The sequence below is a fragment of the Symphalangus syndactylus genome, chromosome 17 (genome assembly GCF_028878055.3).
Source record: "Symphalangus syndactylus isolate Jambi chromosome 17, NHGRI_mSymSyn1-v2.1_pri, whole genome shotgun sequence".
Classification (NCBI taxonomy): Eukaryota; Metazoa; Chordata; class Mammalia; order Primates; family Hylobatidae; genus Symphalangus; species Symphalangus syndactylus.
The window spans coordinates 86,011,748-86,025,849 of NC_072439.2; the positions used below are offsets into that span (position 1 = coordinate 86,011,748).

Here is a 14,102-nt window from a genome sequence, read left to right on the forward strand (position 1 = left end):
AAACTCCGAAGAGGTCGGTGGCCAGGGGTGCCTATGGCGCCGGGGAGGCTGGGAATTGTAGTCTCCGCCTGCCTCCGGGGGCGGGGTCCGAAGGCGGGGCTCTCGGGCCATCGGGGGTGGGTGGGTCGCCGAGCGCCCCGGCTAGTCCAGGCGTTTCCGGTCGCAGGCGGGCTCTGGAGGAGGAGGGGCGCCGCGGCCGACGCGCGCGAGGCGGTCTGGGAAAAAGGGCGGTGCGAGCGGGTGCGCGCGCAGCGGGCCGGCAGTGGCGGCGGAGATGGAGGAGGGAGGCCGAGACAAGGCGCCAGTGCAGCCCCAGCAGTCTCTAGCGGCGGCCCCCGGCGGCACGGACGAGAAGCCGAGCAGCAAGGAGCGGCGGGATGCCGGGGACAAGGACAAAGAACAGGAACTGGTGAGGCGCGACCCCGAGAGTCGGCGGAGGAGGCCGCGGGGCTGAGTCACGGCGGCTCCGCAGGCCTCAGGCCTGACACCCAACGACCCCACCGCGCCAGGGAGAGGGCTACTGGGGCGACCCTCGGGACTCCCGGCACATTGCCTCTCTGCTCCTCATTCTCCGTTCCGCGCTGTCACCTCCGCCGTCCCCATCATCCCTCACCACCGCCGCGTGAGGTGGACTCGGGCGGGTCATTGTCACCTCCGTTTCCTAGAGTGGCATTCAAGTAGAGCCTGGTTCAGAACCCAGGCTGATTTCCCACCAGGGCTTCCCATTCCCACTCGGTTTCCTTATCCACCTGGTCCCTCCTAAGGAGGCAGGCTTATTCTTCACCTGCCCCGGGTAAGTGGGAGGAGGACGTCTTTGGGATTCCTTCTCTTCATGAGCTGCTTCTCCCAACCCTCCAGTCTGAAGAGGATAAACAGCTTCAAGATGAACTGGAGATGCTCGTGGAACGACTAGGGGTGAGTTACGATGTTAACATGATTCGGTGCATGTTTGGATCTTTCCCAGTTGTTTTATTCTTTTTTGAGGCAACTGCTATGTGCGGTGGACTGTATTTTAGGGTCAGTGTTATGATGATGTTGGGAGGCAGGAGAGTTACAAAGGGTATTTGTACAGTTTTGCAGCTTTCTCTTGTGGGAGAAGCAGAGTTCTTACCTCTTAACTTGGATCATTTGTTTTTGTGCCAGGCAGGGTGCAGGGAGTTGAGGAATCACAGATGAATGAATAAGACACAGCATTTCCTTGGAGGAGTTGTTAAGTTAAATATCTCTGTATTATGACTTGAAGGGGTGTGACTCCTTTTTGTCTGAGCCCTGTCTTCTCTTGATCAGGAGAAGGACACATCCCTGTATCGACCAGCGCTGGAGGAATTGCGAAGGCAGATTCGTTCTTCTACAACTTCCATGACTTCAGTGCCCAAGCCTCTCAAATTTCTGCGTCCACACTATGGCAAACTGAAGGAAATCTATGAGAACATGGCCCCTGGGGAGAATAAGGTAAAACTGTTTCAAATCTGGTGGAGGCCTAGTTTAGGAATTCCTTTTTACCCAGACCATGGAGGGTGCTCATTGTGAGTCACAGGAAGCCTGATAGACCTAAGCCCTGATCTATTTGAGGAGAGTTCATCACAGTCAAAATATCCACAAAAGAGCTGAAAGGAAGGTCAACTTCTCAGAAGACACTGTTTCTGTCATGTGTATTGGACTTTGGGGTTTCATTAGCATGGTCTACTTTTAACTTATGTTTAACCTTGATTTTTCTCTTTTCTTCTATCCCATATACATTCATTTATCTCTAAAATATGTTCCACATTCAGTCACTTCTCTGCCTGCTGGTACAACCCTAATCCTGGAAATGTTCAGTTTTTGCATGGGCTATTGCAGCACTTCTTAAATGATGTTGTTGCTTTTGTCTTTTGTTCCTACACAGTCTGTCTCTCATGTAGCAGCTATCGTGATCTTTCTTGGTTATGGGTCTTTTCTGCTTAAAAACCTTTTAATAGTTTATAATTGCAATTAAAGTAAAATTGTGGGCCTCCATTTTTCTCCACTTTATCCCTTGTTTGTCACCCTTCAGCTGTGTTATTTTAAAAGGAAGATAGTGGCTGGATGTGGTGGCTGTTACGCCTGTAACCCTAGCACTTTGAGAGGCTGAGGGGTGGATCACCTGAGGTCAGGGGTTTGAGACCAGCCTGGCCAACATGGTGAAACCCCGTCTCTACTAAAAATACAAAAAAAAAAAAAAAAAAAAATTAACTGGGTGTGATGGTGGGCGCCTGTAATCCCAGCTACTTAGGAAGCTGAGGCAGGAGAATCGCTTGAACCCCGGAGGCAGAGGTTGCAGTGAGCCGAGAGTGCACCATCGCACTCCAGCCTGGGCGGCAAGAGCGAAACTGTGTCTCAAAAAAGAGATAGCAATAACACCAACCTTGGTTTTTGTGAGGTTTAGCTTAGATAACATGTTAAATTTCTAGTACAGAGATTGGTATATAGTTAGTTCAATTTCAGAGACAATGATCTTGATTCCACAATGCACGCTCCCTTTATGCTGGACTGTTGGGTTTGACTTCAAAGGACTCTTTTCTTTGTAGCGTTTTGCTGCTGACATCATCTCCGTTTTGGCCATGACCATGAGTGGGGAGCGCGAGTGCCTCAAGTATCGGCTAGTGGGCTCCCAGGAGGAATTGGCATCATGGGGTCATGAGTATGTCAGGTAAGATCTTTCTTCTTGGGAATCTGAAGGGGGCTCTGAGGCTCTGAGATAATTCAGAATTCTCTTGTGGAGTACAATCTGTCTTGGAGCATCAGTGTATTGAATTTCCCAGACACTGGATTCCTTGACCCACAGAGAAGTGCTTCCCCTGAAGCTGTGCTCTCTTAATCGTCTGGGCCTATCTGTAGGCATCTGGCAGGAGAAGTGGCTAAGGAGTGGCAGGAGCTGGATGACGCAGAGAAGGTCCAGCGGGAACCTCTGCTCACTCTGGTGAAGGAAATCGTCCCCTATAACATGGCCCATAATGCAGAGCATGAGGCTTGCGACCTGCTTATGGAAATTGAGCAGGTGGACATGCTGGAGAAGGACATTGATGAAAATGCATACGCAAAGGTCTGCCTTTATCTCACCAGGTGAGTGAACATGGTAGGGAAGGGTGGCAGGCATGCCCTCCTCAGCACCTCTCTCTCCATTGCGCCTCCTCTATTTCCCCAAAGCATTTGCTCAAGCATAGCATCACACTGTGGTTAATCTGTTGATGTCTGTGAGTTTCTTGAGGACAGAGACTTTGTGTCTTAGTAGTTCTAACATCTAGCACAGTGCCTGGTGTATATAGTAGGTATTTATTATTTATTTTGGGTAAGTGAATTCAATGGGGAAAATGAGTGCCTGGGACTTTTTGAATTCTTTGTTACTTTTACTTTTGTAGTTGTGTGAATTATGTGCCTGAGCCTGAGAACTCAGCCCTACTGCGTTGTGCCCTGGGTGTGTTCCGGAAGTTTAGCCGCTTCCCTGAAGCTCTGAGATTGGCATTGATGCTCAATGACATGGAGTTGGTAGAAGACATCTTCACCTCCTGCAAGGATGTGTATGTAGGGAAGAAGCTGGCAAACAGATAAGCTCATGAATAGGACATTTGCATAAAGAGCTGGGACTTGTAGTTTCTGATTAGGGCTTGAGGGGTTTTCCTGTGCCCTTAGTGGGCAGTGGTGAGCAGATGTACGGGTTCTCTCCACAGGGTAGTACAGAAACAGATGGCATTCATGCTAGGCCGGCATGGGGTGTTCCTGGAGCTGAGTGAAGATGTCGAGGAGTATGAGGACCTGACAGAGATCATGTCCAATGTACAGCTCAACAGCAACTTCTTGGCCTTAGCTCGGGAGGTGAGACTGCCCTTTTTTTATCAAGGCCTTTTCGTCATAATTCTACCTGCCATTTCACCTCCCTCACTATACCTCTGACTAGACTCTCCTTGATTAGAATTGCCATTCAGTGGGATAGCAGAAGGGACAGCTGGGGGAGTTATAGGGAAGCAGTTGTGACCCTCTGACTTCTCTTCAGCTGGACATCATGGAGCCCAAGGTGCCTGATGACATCTACAAAACCCACCTAGAGAACAACAGTGAGTAGCCCTCTCTCTGTATGGGATTTGGGGGATTGTAGTTATGACCCTTGTATTGGGAGTGATGGCTTGGCCAACATGCTTATCCTATCGAGCTCAGAATCCCCATGAACCTTTTTTCAGGTCACTGCTTGGGGATATAGGTAGAGGGTACTAAGGGACTAGCTCAGAACCAGAGACCAGTTGTCATGCTGTGTTTCTTTCCTGTCCTACCCGAAACCTTCTTTCCTTACTTTTCCTCTCCCTCCTGTTGCAGGGTTTGGGGGCAGTGGCTCTCAGGTGGACTCTGCCCGCATGAACCTGGCCTCCTCTTTTGTGAATGGCTTTGTGAATGCAGCTTTTGGCCAAGACAAGCTGCTAACAGATGATGGCAACAAATGGCTTTACAAGAACAAGGACCACGGTATAATTCTGTTCCTGCTTTGTCTTTTGTTTTGCTTTGCTCACTTCTTTTGTCCTCTTGGAGTCATACGTTATCTGACAAGGGATCCACCGTGCAGTTCTTTGGAGAACTCTTTATAATAACAGGATCCTCAGGATAGGGCCATTTTAAGACTAATAGATTCTTCCCTGGTATAGGAATGTTGAGTGCAGCTGCATCTCTTGGGATGATTCTGCTGTGGGATGTGGATGGTGGCCTCACCCAGATTGACAAGTACCTGTACTCCTCTGAGGACTACATTAAGGTTGGTCTGCATACAGCCTGCTCATGGGGACTTCCCCCTTCCATATTCTAGTGCCTAGCAGTGCCTGTCTTTCACTGATGAGGTCTGCTCAGTTTTTAACTCCAGTTAATGAGGGTGCTGCAGTGAGGCCCATGTTGCATCCTTTGTGGTGAGGAAGGTAGAATATCCTGAGTGAAGAATCTGTTTGCTCTTTGTAGTCAGGAGCTCTTCTTGCCTGTGGCATAGTGAACTCTGGGGTCCGGAATGAGTGTGACCCTGCTCTGGCACTGCTCTCAGACTATGTTCTCCACAACAGCAACACCATGAGACTTGGTTCCATCTTTGGGTAAGGTTCCTCGCTTGTCTTTCTGGTAGTGCTCAGCCTGTATACTCTGGAGAACAGGAACTGGGCCCTTTTCACCCATATTGCCAAGGGCTACCACTGTGCCTATTGGGTATCTGGCTCTTAGTGAATGTTTGTTGAGATGGTGAATGAATGACCGATCCTCCTTTTGTTCTTTTCTTGCTGCATCCTTGGGTATGTGTTGGGGACCGCCTCTCCGTGGCTTTTGCAGGCTAGGCTTGGCCTATGCTGGCTCAAATCGTGAAGATGTCCTAACACTACTGCTGCCTGTGATGGGAGATTCAAAGTCCAGCATGGAGGTGAGTAGAGGCTATTGAGCATATAGAGTAAGTAGGGAAGGTGCTTTGAGTCCTACTTTCTGTGATAAATAATGAAAAAGAAGTAAGTGTGCATGTGTGCATACATGTATGTGCCTGTTTGTGTGTATTGAGGGGCGTCACCTCAGTGAAACCCCTTGATCTGGGATTCTAAGCCTGTGGTGGTTTTAAGGCTAAAGAGTTAACATTTTAGGCCTGGCACGGTGGCTCGTGCCTGTAATCCCAGCACTTTGGGAGGCTGCAGTGGGCGGATCACTTGAGCCCAGGAGTTCGAGACCAACCTGGGCAAGATTATGAAACCCCATCTCTACCAAAAGTAAACAGAAAAATTATCCGGGTGTGGTGGTGCTCGCCTGTACTCCCAGCTACTAGGGAAGCTCAGGTGGGAGAATTGCTTGAACCCAGAGGTGGAGGTTGCACTGAGCTGAGATCGCGCCACTGCACTCCAGCCTGGGTGATAAGAGTGAGACCCTGTCTTTTAATTAAAAAAAAAAAAAAGTTAACATTTTAGTGTTGAGTTCTGTCCCTTGGAATCTCTGAGAAACTACTTGGACTAGAGCGAAGTGTAACTTAACACAGGCTGGGGTTGATGATTCTCCTTAGTATTGTAGTCATTGTTCAGCCTTAAATGTTCCTACTTGTGCAGAGTCAGTAATGGATAAATACAGCATGGTGGCTAGTGGCATAGGTTTTAGAGTCAGAAAGACTTGAGTTCAAATCTTGCCACCTCTGCTTATAAGCAGTGTGATCCTGAACAAGTAATTCAATCTCTTTAGGCCATGTGTTTCTCATCCATAAAAGGGGATAACAGCCAGGCACTCACGCCTGTAATCCCAGCACTTTGGGAGGCCGAGGTGGGTGGATCATGAGGTCAAGAGATCAAGACCATCCTGGCCAACATGGTGAAACCCCATCTCTACTAAAAATACAAAAATTAGCTGGGCGTGGTGGCGCGCACCTGTAGTCCCAGCTACTCGGGAGGCTGAGGCAGGAGTATCGCTCGAACCCAGGAGGTGGAGGTTGCAGTGAGCCGAGATCGTGCCACCGCACTCCAGCCTGGCGGTAGAGCGAGACTCCGTCTCAAAAAAAAAGAAAGCAATGCAGGGGATAACCTCAGGATCTGTGACCCTGGGGCTGTCATGAGGGTTAAATGTCAATAGTATGTAAAACAGTTAGCCTAGTGGCTGGCGTATAGTATATACTCAATGAATAATGGCTACTATTGTTATTTTGATATTATGAACTAATGTTATTATGGAGAATATCTTGCAGTGGACTGTAGGAATAGGCTATCTTGAATCAAGATATAAATAAGTATTTTAATAACTTACTCTGTGTAATACTGATTTTCTTACCTCTAGGTGGCAGGTGTGACAGCTCTAGCTTGTGGAATGATAGCAGTGGGGTCCTGCAATGGAGATGTAACTTCCACTATCCTTCAGACCATCATGGAGAAGTCAGAGACTGAGCTCAAGGATACTTATGCTCGTTGGCTTCCTCTTGGACTGGGTCTCAACCACCTGGGTGAGGGGATGTTTCTATTTGGGCAAAGAGCTGACTGTAACTGGATACAACAGGGAGGGTTTATGTGTCAGGCTGTGCTGGATGGAGGCAAGTATCCTCTGACCCCTTGAATCTGTCCTGTAGGGAAGGGTGAGGCCATCGAGGCAATCCTGGCTGCACTGGAGGTTGTGTCAGAGCCATTCCGCAGTTTTGCCAACACACTGGTGGATGTGTGTGCATATGCAGGTCTGTGTCTTTATGAGTCTGTTTTGTGCTTCCCCAGTGACTCCTCGCTTCTTTCTTGATCCTTATTTTCAGGTTGTTTCTCCTTTCTCCTTCATTCTGATCTGTTCTAGATTCTTTAGACTTCTCCTGTTTTCCAAAGCTTTTCCTTGGTAACTTGTCATTTCTATCCATTCTCCCTCACCACCCTGACGCAGGCTCTGGGAATGTGCTGAAGGTGCAGCAGCTGCTCCACATTTGTAGCGAACACTTTGACTCCAAAGAGAAGGAGGAAGACAAAGACAAGAAGGAAAAGAAGGACAAGGACAAGAAGGAAGCCCCTGCTGACATGGGAGCACATCAGGTTATATGGGCAGCTGGGCACTTTCAGAGAGGCTGTGAGAAGAGATAAGCATATAGGGGAGCTGGGTTTGGTTTTTGCTTTAGAGCCCCTCTGGGTATTGCCATGTATTGAAATAGCGTGAGACTGGGTTCTGTATGTAAGGGGTAAAGGTGTTCCCCACAGGATGGCTTTTTATTCTCAGATGGACTTGAGTCAAGGGTGACTGTTCTTTATTCCTTGAGCTTAGTGGGTTCTGCTGTCTCTTGAATCGCAGGGAGTGGCTGTTCTGGGGATTGCCCTTATTGCTATGGGGGAGGAGATTGGTGCAGAGATGGCATTACGAACCTTTGGCCACTTGGTGAGTATAGCACGAAGAAAATTGGAATATACTGGTTTTGATGGCCTGGGGTTCACCAGGGAAGATTTTTCTGATGGGTTTTTTTGGTGGAGAGGTGGTCTTTTTGCTGTGCCTTTTCTTTCTTTCTTTTTTTTTTTTTTTGAAATAGAGTTTTTCTCTAGAGTGCAACGGCACGGTCTCGGCCCACTGCAACCTCCGCCTCCCGGGTTCAGGTGATTCTCCTGCCTCAGCCTCACAAGTAGCTGGGACTACAGGCGTGTGCCACCATGCCCAGCTAATTTTTGTATTTTTAGTAGAGACAGGGTTTTACCATGTTGGCCAGGATGGTCTCGATCTCTTGACCTCATGATCCACCCACCTCGGCCTCTCAGAGTTCTGGGATTACAGGCGTGAGCCACCGTGCCCAGCCTGCTGTGCCTTTTCTTCTTCTTTTTTTTTTTTTTTTTTTTTTTTGAGATGGAGTCTCGCTGTCGCCCAGGCTGGAGTGCAGTGGCGCGATTTCAGCTCACTGCAGGCTCTGCCCCCCGGGGTTCACACCATTCTCCTGCCTCAGCGTCCCAAGTAGCTGGGACTACAGGCGCCCGCCACCTCGCCCGGCTAATTTTTTGTATTTTTAGTAGAGACGGGGTTTCACTGTGTTAGCCAGGATGGTCTCGATCTCCTGACCTCATGATCCACCTGCCTCGGCCTCCCAAAGTGCTGGGATTACAGGCGTGAGTCACCGCGCTTGGCCTTTATGTGCCTTTTCTACAGAGGTTAAGGCCCCCTTTTACCCATCAGTCCACTCCTGTAATGGAACTTGTTTTTACTGCATTCCCTCTTACTGTTGTATTTTCTTGGATCATCAGCTGAGATATGGGGAGCCTACACTCCGGAGGGCTGTACCTTTAGCACTGGCCCTCATCTCTGTTTCAAATCCACGACTCAACATCCTGGATACCCTAAGCAAATTCTCTCATGATGCTGATCCAGAAGTTTCCTATAACTCCATTTTTGCCATGGGCATGGTGGGCAGTGGTGAGTATCAGGCAGAAGAAGATCATAAACAGATTGGGGGAAGATTTGAAGCCCCTTTTTTCACTTCTGTAATGCTTAACATTTCCAGGTACCAATAATGCCCGTCTGGCTGCAATGCTGCGCCAGTTAGCTCAATATCATGCCAAGGACCCAAACAACCTCTTCATGGTGCGCTTGGCACAGGTAAAGAATAGAACTCTTCTCCACAGAGCGTGCCGGGGAAGTATCTGTGGTGATGGAAGGAGGAACATGGAGTGTTGGCCCAGGAGGAAAGATGTGACCAAGTGGGAGATTTCTGTTTGGCTGGGTTAGGCGATGTCTCCTCAGTGGTAACTCCTCACCTCTACTTCCCTCTGTTTTTTTCAGGGCCTGACACATTTAGGGAAGGGTACCCTTACCCTCTGCCCCTACCACAGTGACCGGCAGCTTATGAGTCAAGTGGCTGTGGCTGGACTGCTCACTGTGCTTGTCTCTTTCCTGGATGTTCGAAACAGTGAGTTCCTGTCAGAAATTTTATATCATAGCATGTAGTGCTCTGACTCCACCCTTTCCAGGGCCACTTTGATAATTTAGGTTCAAGACCCCAGTTTAGGCCGGGCGCAGTGGCTCACACTTGTAATCCCAGCACTTTGGGAGGCTGAGGCGGGCGGATCACGATGTCAGGAGATCGAGACCACGGTGAAACCCCGTCTCTACTAAAAATACAAAAAATTAGCCGGGCGTGGTGGCGGGCGCCTGTAGTCCCAGCTACTCGGAGAGGCTGAGGCAGGAGAATGACGTGAACCCGGGAGGTGGAGCTTGCAGTGAGCTGAGATTGCGCCACTGCACTCCAGCCTGGGCGACAGAGTGAGACTCCGTCTCAAAAAAAAAAAAAAAAAAAAAGATCCCAATTTAGCTCTGTATCACTCCAGGTTCCTGAGGTTCTTTGGGCCTGTGACATGAGACTTTCATCACCCACACTTTTGATCTGGCCCAAAGAGATTTGAGGGTGATGTGCCCAGCATCTGCTCCTAAGTCACTGGGGAAATGCGATTTTCAAGTCTAAGGGCTGTAAGCAAAGTGAGGTGGAGGCATCTCTGGTTAGTAGCAGGGTATATGAGGGGAGGAGTGTGGATTCAGTCGTATGACTGACGGGTTAAAGGGTCACCGCTGAGGTGGGCTCTCAATGTTTCTGGCCAGGCCTGCCCTTTTGTCTCTTAACTTTTTGTCCTGTCTGCTTCCCTCAGTTATTCTAGGCAAATCACACTATGTATTGTATGGGCTGGTGGCTGCCATGCAGCCCCGAATGCTGGTTACGTTTGATGAGGAGCTGCGGCCATTGCCAGTGTCTGTCCGTGTGGGCCAGGTGAGAGGTTGAGTAGAGGGGAGGGCTCAGGCTGTATTCCCAAACTGGAGAATGTACATATACTTGCTTTGCTGAAACTGGCGTGGGCGGTGGGTTGTTGCTACTTTTCCATCTTTCTTTTCAATTTTCTTACCCTACAGGCAGTGGATGTGGTGGGCCAGGCTGGCAAGCCAAAGACTATCACAGGGTTCCAGACACATACAACCCCAGTGTTGTTGGCCCATGGGGAACGGGCAGAATTGGCCACTGAGGAGTTTCTTCCTGTTACCCCCATTCTGGAAGGTTTTGTTATCCTTCGGAAGAACCCCAATTATGATCTCTAAGTGACCACCAGGGGCTCTGAACTGCAGCCGATGTATCAGCGGGCCATGCATCCTGCTGCCAAGGGTGGACACGGCTGCAGACTTCTGGGAGAATTGTTGCCTCCTGCTCTTTTGTTACTGAGTGAGATAAGGTTGTTCAATAAAGACCTTTATCCCCAAGGTCTCTCTGTGTCCGTTTTCTGGGGTGTCATGGCTGGAGTCTAAACTAGGGTAAGGAGTGGAAGTGAGAGGGCATTGTTTGGAGCAACTCTGAGTCTAGGTTAGCAGCACTGCCGTGGATGGAAAGAACTGAGTCCCTTCCCTCCCCTGGGTGGAAAAAACTAAGCCCCTCCTTTCTAATCATCTGTTTGCATTTTCTTAGGACCCTTGAGAAGCCAATAAATGTAATGGATCTTCTTTTTGTTTTGTTTTTTTTGAGACAGAATCTCGCTATGTCCCCCAGGCTGGAGTGCAGTGAGGCAGTCTCGGCTCACTGCAATGCCTGCCTCAGCCTCCCAAGTAGCTGGGACTGCAGGTGCCCGCCACCACGCCTGGCTAATTTTTGTTTTTGTGGTTTTTTTTTTTTTTTAAATGGAGTTTTGCTCTGTCATCCAGGCTGGAGTGCAGTGGTGTGATCTCAGCTCACTGCAAGCTCCACCTCCCGGGTTCACACCATTCTCCTGCCTCAGCCTCCCAAGTAGCTGGGATTACAGGCACCCGCCACCACGCCCGGCTAATTTTTCCTGTTTTTATTAGAGATGGGGTTTCACCATGTTAGCCAGGATGGTCCTGATTTCCTGACCTCGTGATCCACCCGCCTCAGCTTCCCAAAGTGCTGGGATTATAGGCGTGAGTCACTGCACCTGGCCAATTTTTGTATTTTTAATAGACGGGGTTTCACCATGTTGGCCAGGATGGTCTCAAACTCCTGACCTCAGATGATCCACCTGCCTCGGCTTCCCAAAGTGCTGGGATTACAGGTGTGAGCCACCATGCCCAGCCAGTGGATCTTCTTCCTAGGAGATGCAAATATACAAATTTTTACACAAACTCTTCCAAATAACTTCAGGGGGCTTGTGGATCCTGTAAATAACCCCCCACACTCGCCCTCCACCACCAATACACCCTCTTCAAGCCTATCGTCTCCTGACCTTGGGCTAAGGATGCCCAAGAGTGGGCAGCCTCATACTTTTCTAACTTGACTTCTGTGTTACTGAATGAAAGGGACATCTTTACCTCCCGCAACCCTCTGTCTCTGTTGGGAGGTGCTATGAGGAATTTGATCATGTTAACATCTACTTCTAGGATGTCCTGTAGAAAGTGGATTCAAGAAGTCTGGACCCTCAGCCTCCCAAGTAGGTAAGGTAGGGCTACAGGTGTGTACCACCACTTCTGGTTTTTTTTTTTTTTTTAGAAATGGTCTCATCACTCAGTCTGGAGTGCAGTGGCACAGTCATAGCTCACTGTAGCCTCAAACTCCTCGACTCAAGTGATCCTCCTGACTTAGCCTCCCAAGTAGTAACTAGGACTATAGGCATGAGCCACCACAGCTGGCCTACTTTTATTTTTGTAGAGTTGGGGGTTTTGCTGTGTTGCCCATGCTGGTCTCAATCTCTTGGCCTCAAGGGATCCTTCCGCCTCAGCCTCCCAAAGTGTTGGGATAACAGGCATGAGCCAGTGTGCCTGGCTATTCATTTATTTATTTTGAGACAGAGTCTTGCTCACTGCAGCCTTGGCGTCGGGGGTTCAAGAGACTCCTGCCTCAGCCTCCTGAGTAGCTGGGAGCACAGGCATGCACTACCATGCCCTGCTAATTTTTGTATTTTTAGTAGAGACGGGGTTTCACCATGTTGGCCAGGATGGTCTCGATCTGACCTTGTGATCCACCTGCCTCGGCCTCCCCAAAGTGCTGGGATTACAGGTGTGAGCCACCACACGTGGCCCAGTTATTTTATTACTAAATTTTTTTAGAGACGAAGTCTCACTTTGTGGCCCAGGCTGGAGTGCAGTGGCATGATCCTGGCTCACTGTAGCTTTGAACTTCTAGGCTTAAGTGATCCTCCCACATCAGCCTCTCAGGTAGCTGGGATTACAGGCATGAGACATCAGCAATTTTGGATTGAGTCATCTTGGCAGCCTGTATAAAAAGGTTGAAACAGGACTAAAGAAGCCCTGTTGAACCCCTTTATGGTTCCTGCCATAATCTTCAAGTTAGCATGTGTGATGTGATGAGCTTCTGTTATATAATGTGGATATAGTAGTTGCCTTACCTGATTTCCAGTGGTGGTGATGTTAAAATAAAAGGTGATTTGTAAACTAAAAAGAATAATTCTCTCCCAAATTGTGATTTAGGTGATTGTGCTTTAGAATAAGACAGTTTCATAGTGGCTTTTAACCTTTCACCTTTAGTTCTTCATTCATCAGTGAATAGCAATGGAGCCTTACTCTGCATCAGACATTAGTCTAATTTATCGGGATGCAAATACAGAAAAAAAATCCTGTGCTCAAAAAGTTTAATGAAATGATGAAAACAATTGTGATTGATTCTTACCAGGGTGTGAATAAGGTACCCTGGTATCACTGAGATGGGGCCTAAGTGCCTGGGGCAATCAGGGGGGACTTCGAGGAAGCTTATATGCTTAGAGGAAGATAAGTTTGCACAGAGGAAGAGGGCAGAATATAGCTAAGGGAGTAGCAAAGGCAAGAAGGAGGAAAAGCTGTTTTCAGAAACTTACCGATAATTTGGTTTGGCTAAATGTATAGGGGCCAGGGAAAAGGGTGGTAGGAGATACAGCTGGAAAATTCAGGCTCAGACCAGGTTTACAAGAGCTTTGTTGTGCTAAGAATTTGACAGTGTCTTTCAACGGGGCCCATTGAATGAGAGCAGAAAAGTGACATGATCAGCTCTCTGGGTGAGAAAGCTAACCCTGGAGGACAGGAGAGCAGGCAAGAAAATGAATGCTTGAACTAAGGCAGTTGAAATGGGGACATAGGGAAGGGTAGAATAGTTATTTTTTAAAAGATAAGATCAATAGGACTTGATTTTGATCCAAATACCAGTAGGACCTGGTGTCTGATTAGATGTAGTGTGTGGATGGAGAAGGAATATAGGATGAATCCCAGATTTTCAGGTTAGGCACTATCCATTACGTAAGCAACAATATATTTGGGGGGCTTGATTGAGTAGGGAAAGTTAACAAATTCTGGCCAGGTAATAAGTATCAGAGTCTGGATGAAAACCCAAGCTATCTGACCTGTGGATTTGGCTCTAGATGATGGTCCCTTCTGGCCTCTGTCAGCTTTTTCTTTTTTTTTTTTTTTTTTTGAGATGGAGTTTCACTCATGTTGCCCAGGCTGGTGTGCAATGGCAGGATCTCAGCTCACCGCAACCTCCGCCTCCCGGGTTCAAGCAATTCTCCTGCCTCAGCCTCCTGAGTAGCTGGGATTATAGGCATGCGCAACCATGCCTGGCTAATTTTTGTATATTTTTAGTAGAGGTGGGGTTTCTCAATGTTGGTCAGGCTGGTCTCAAACTCCCAATCTCAGGTGATCCGCCTGCCTCAGCCTCCCAAAATGCTGGGATTACAGGTGTGAGC

At 48.5% G+C, this 14,102-nt stretch overlaps 1 protein-coding gene across 1 annotated transcript; it reads left to right on the forward strand.

Moving 5' to 3' along the window:
* Positions 1 to 114: 114 nt before the first annotated feature.
* On the forward strand, positions 115 to 10,686 carry PSMD2 (proteasome 26S subunit ubiquitin receptor, non-ATPase 2). The gene is made up of 21 exons (XM_063621872.1): positions 115 to 409; positions 859 to 915; positions 1,288 to 1,452; positions 2,547 to 2,668; positions 2,857 to 3,081; positions 3,378 to 3,536; positions 3,687 to 3,831; positions 4,010 to 4,070; positions 4,327 to 4,473; positions 4,650 to 4,756; positions 4,954 to 5,081; positions 5,311 to 5,398; positions 6,778 to 6,940; positions 7,064 to 7,165; positions 7,360 to 7,505; positions 7,759 to 7,842; positions 8,691 to 8,859; positions 8,948 to 9,042; positions 9,226 to 9,352; positions 10,086 to 10,204; positions 10,345 to 10,686. The coding sequence occupies exons 1-21, from the start codon at positions 275 to 277 to the stop codon at positions 10,525 to 10,527; spliced, it is 2,727 nt and encodes a 908-aa protein (XP_063477942.1). The 5' UTR covers positions 115 to 274; the 3' UTR covers positions 10,528 to 10,686.
* Positions 10,687 to 14,102: the final 3,416 nt, after the last annotated feature.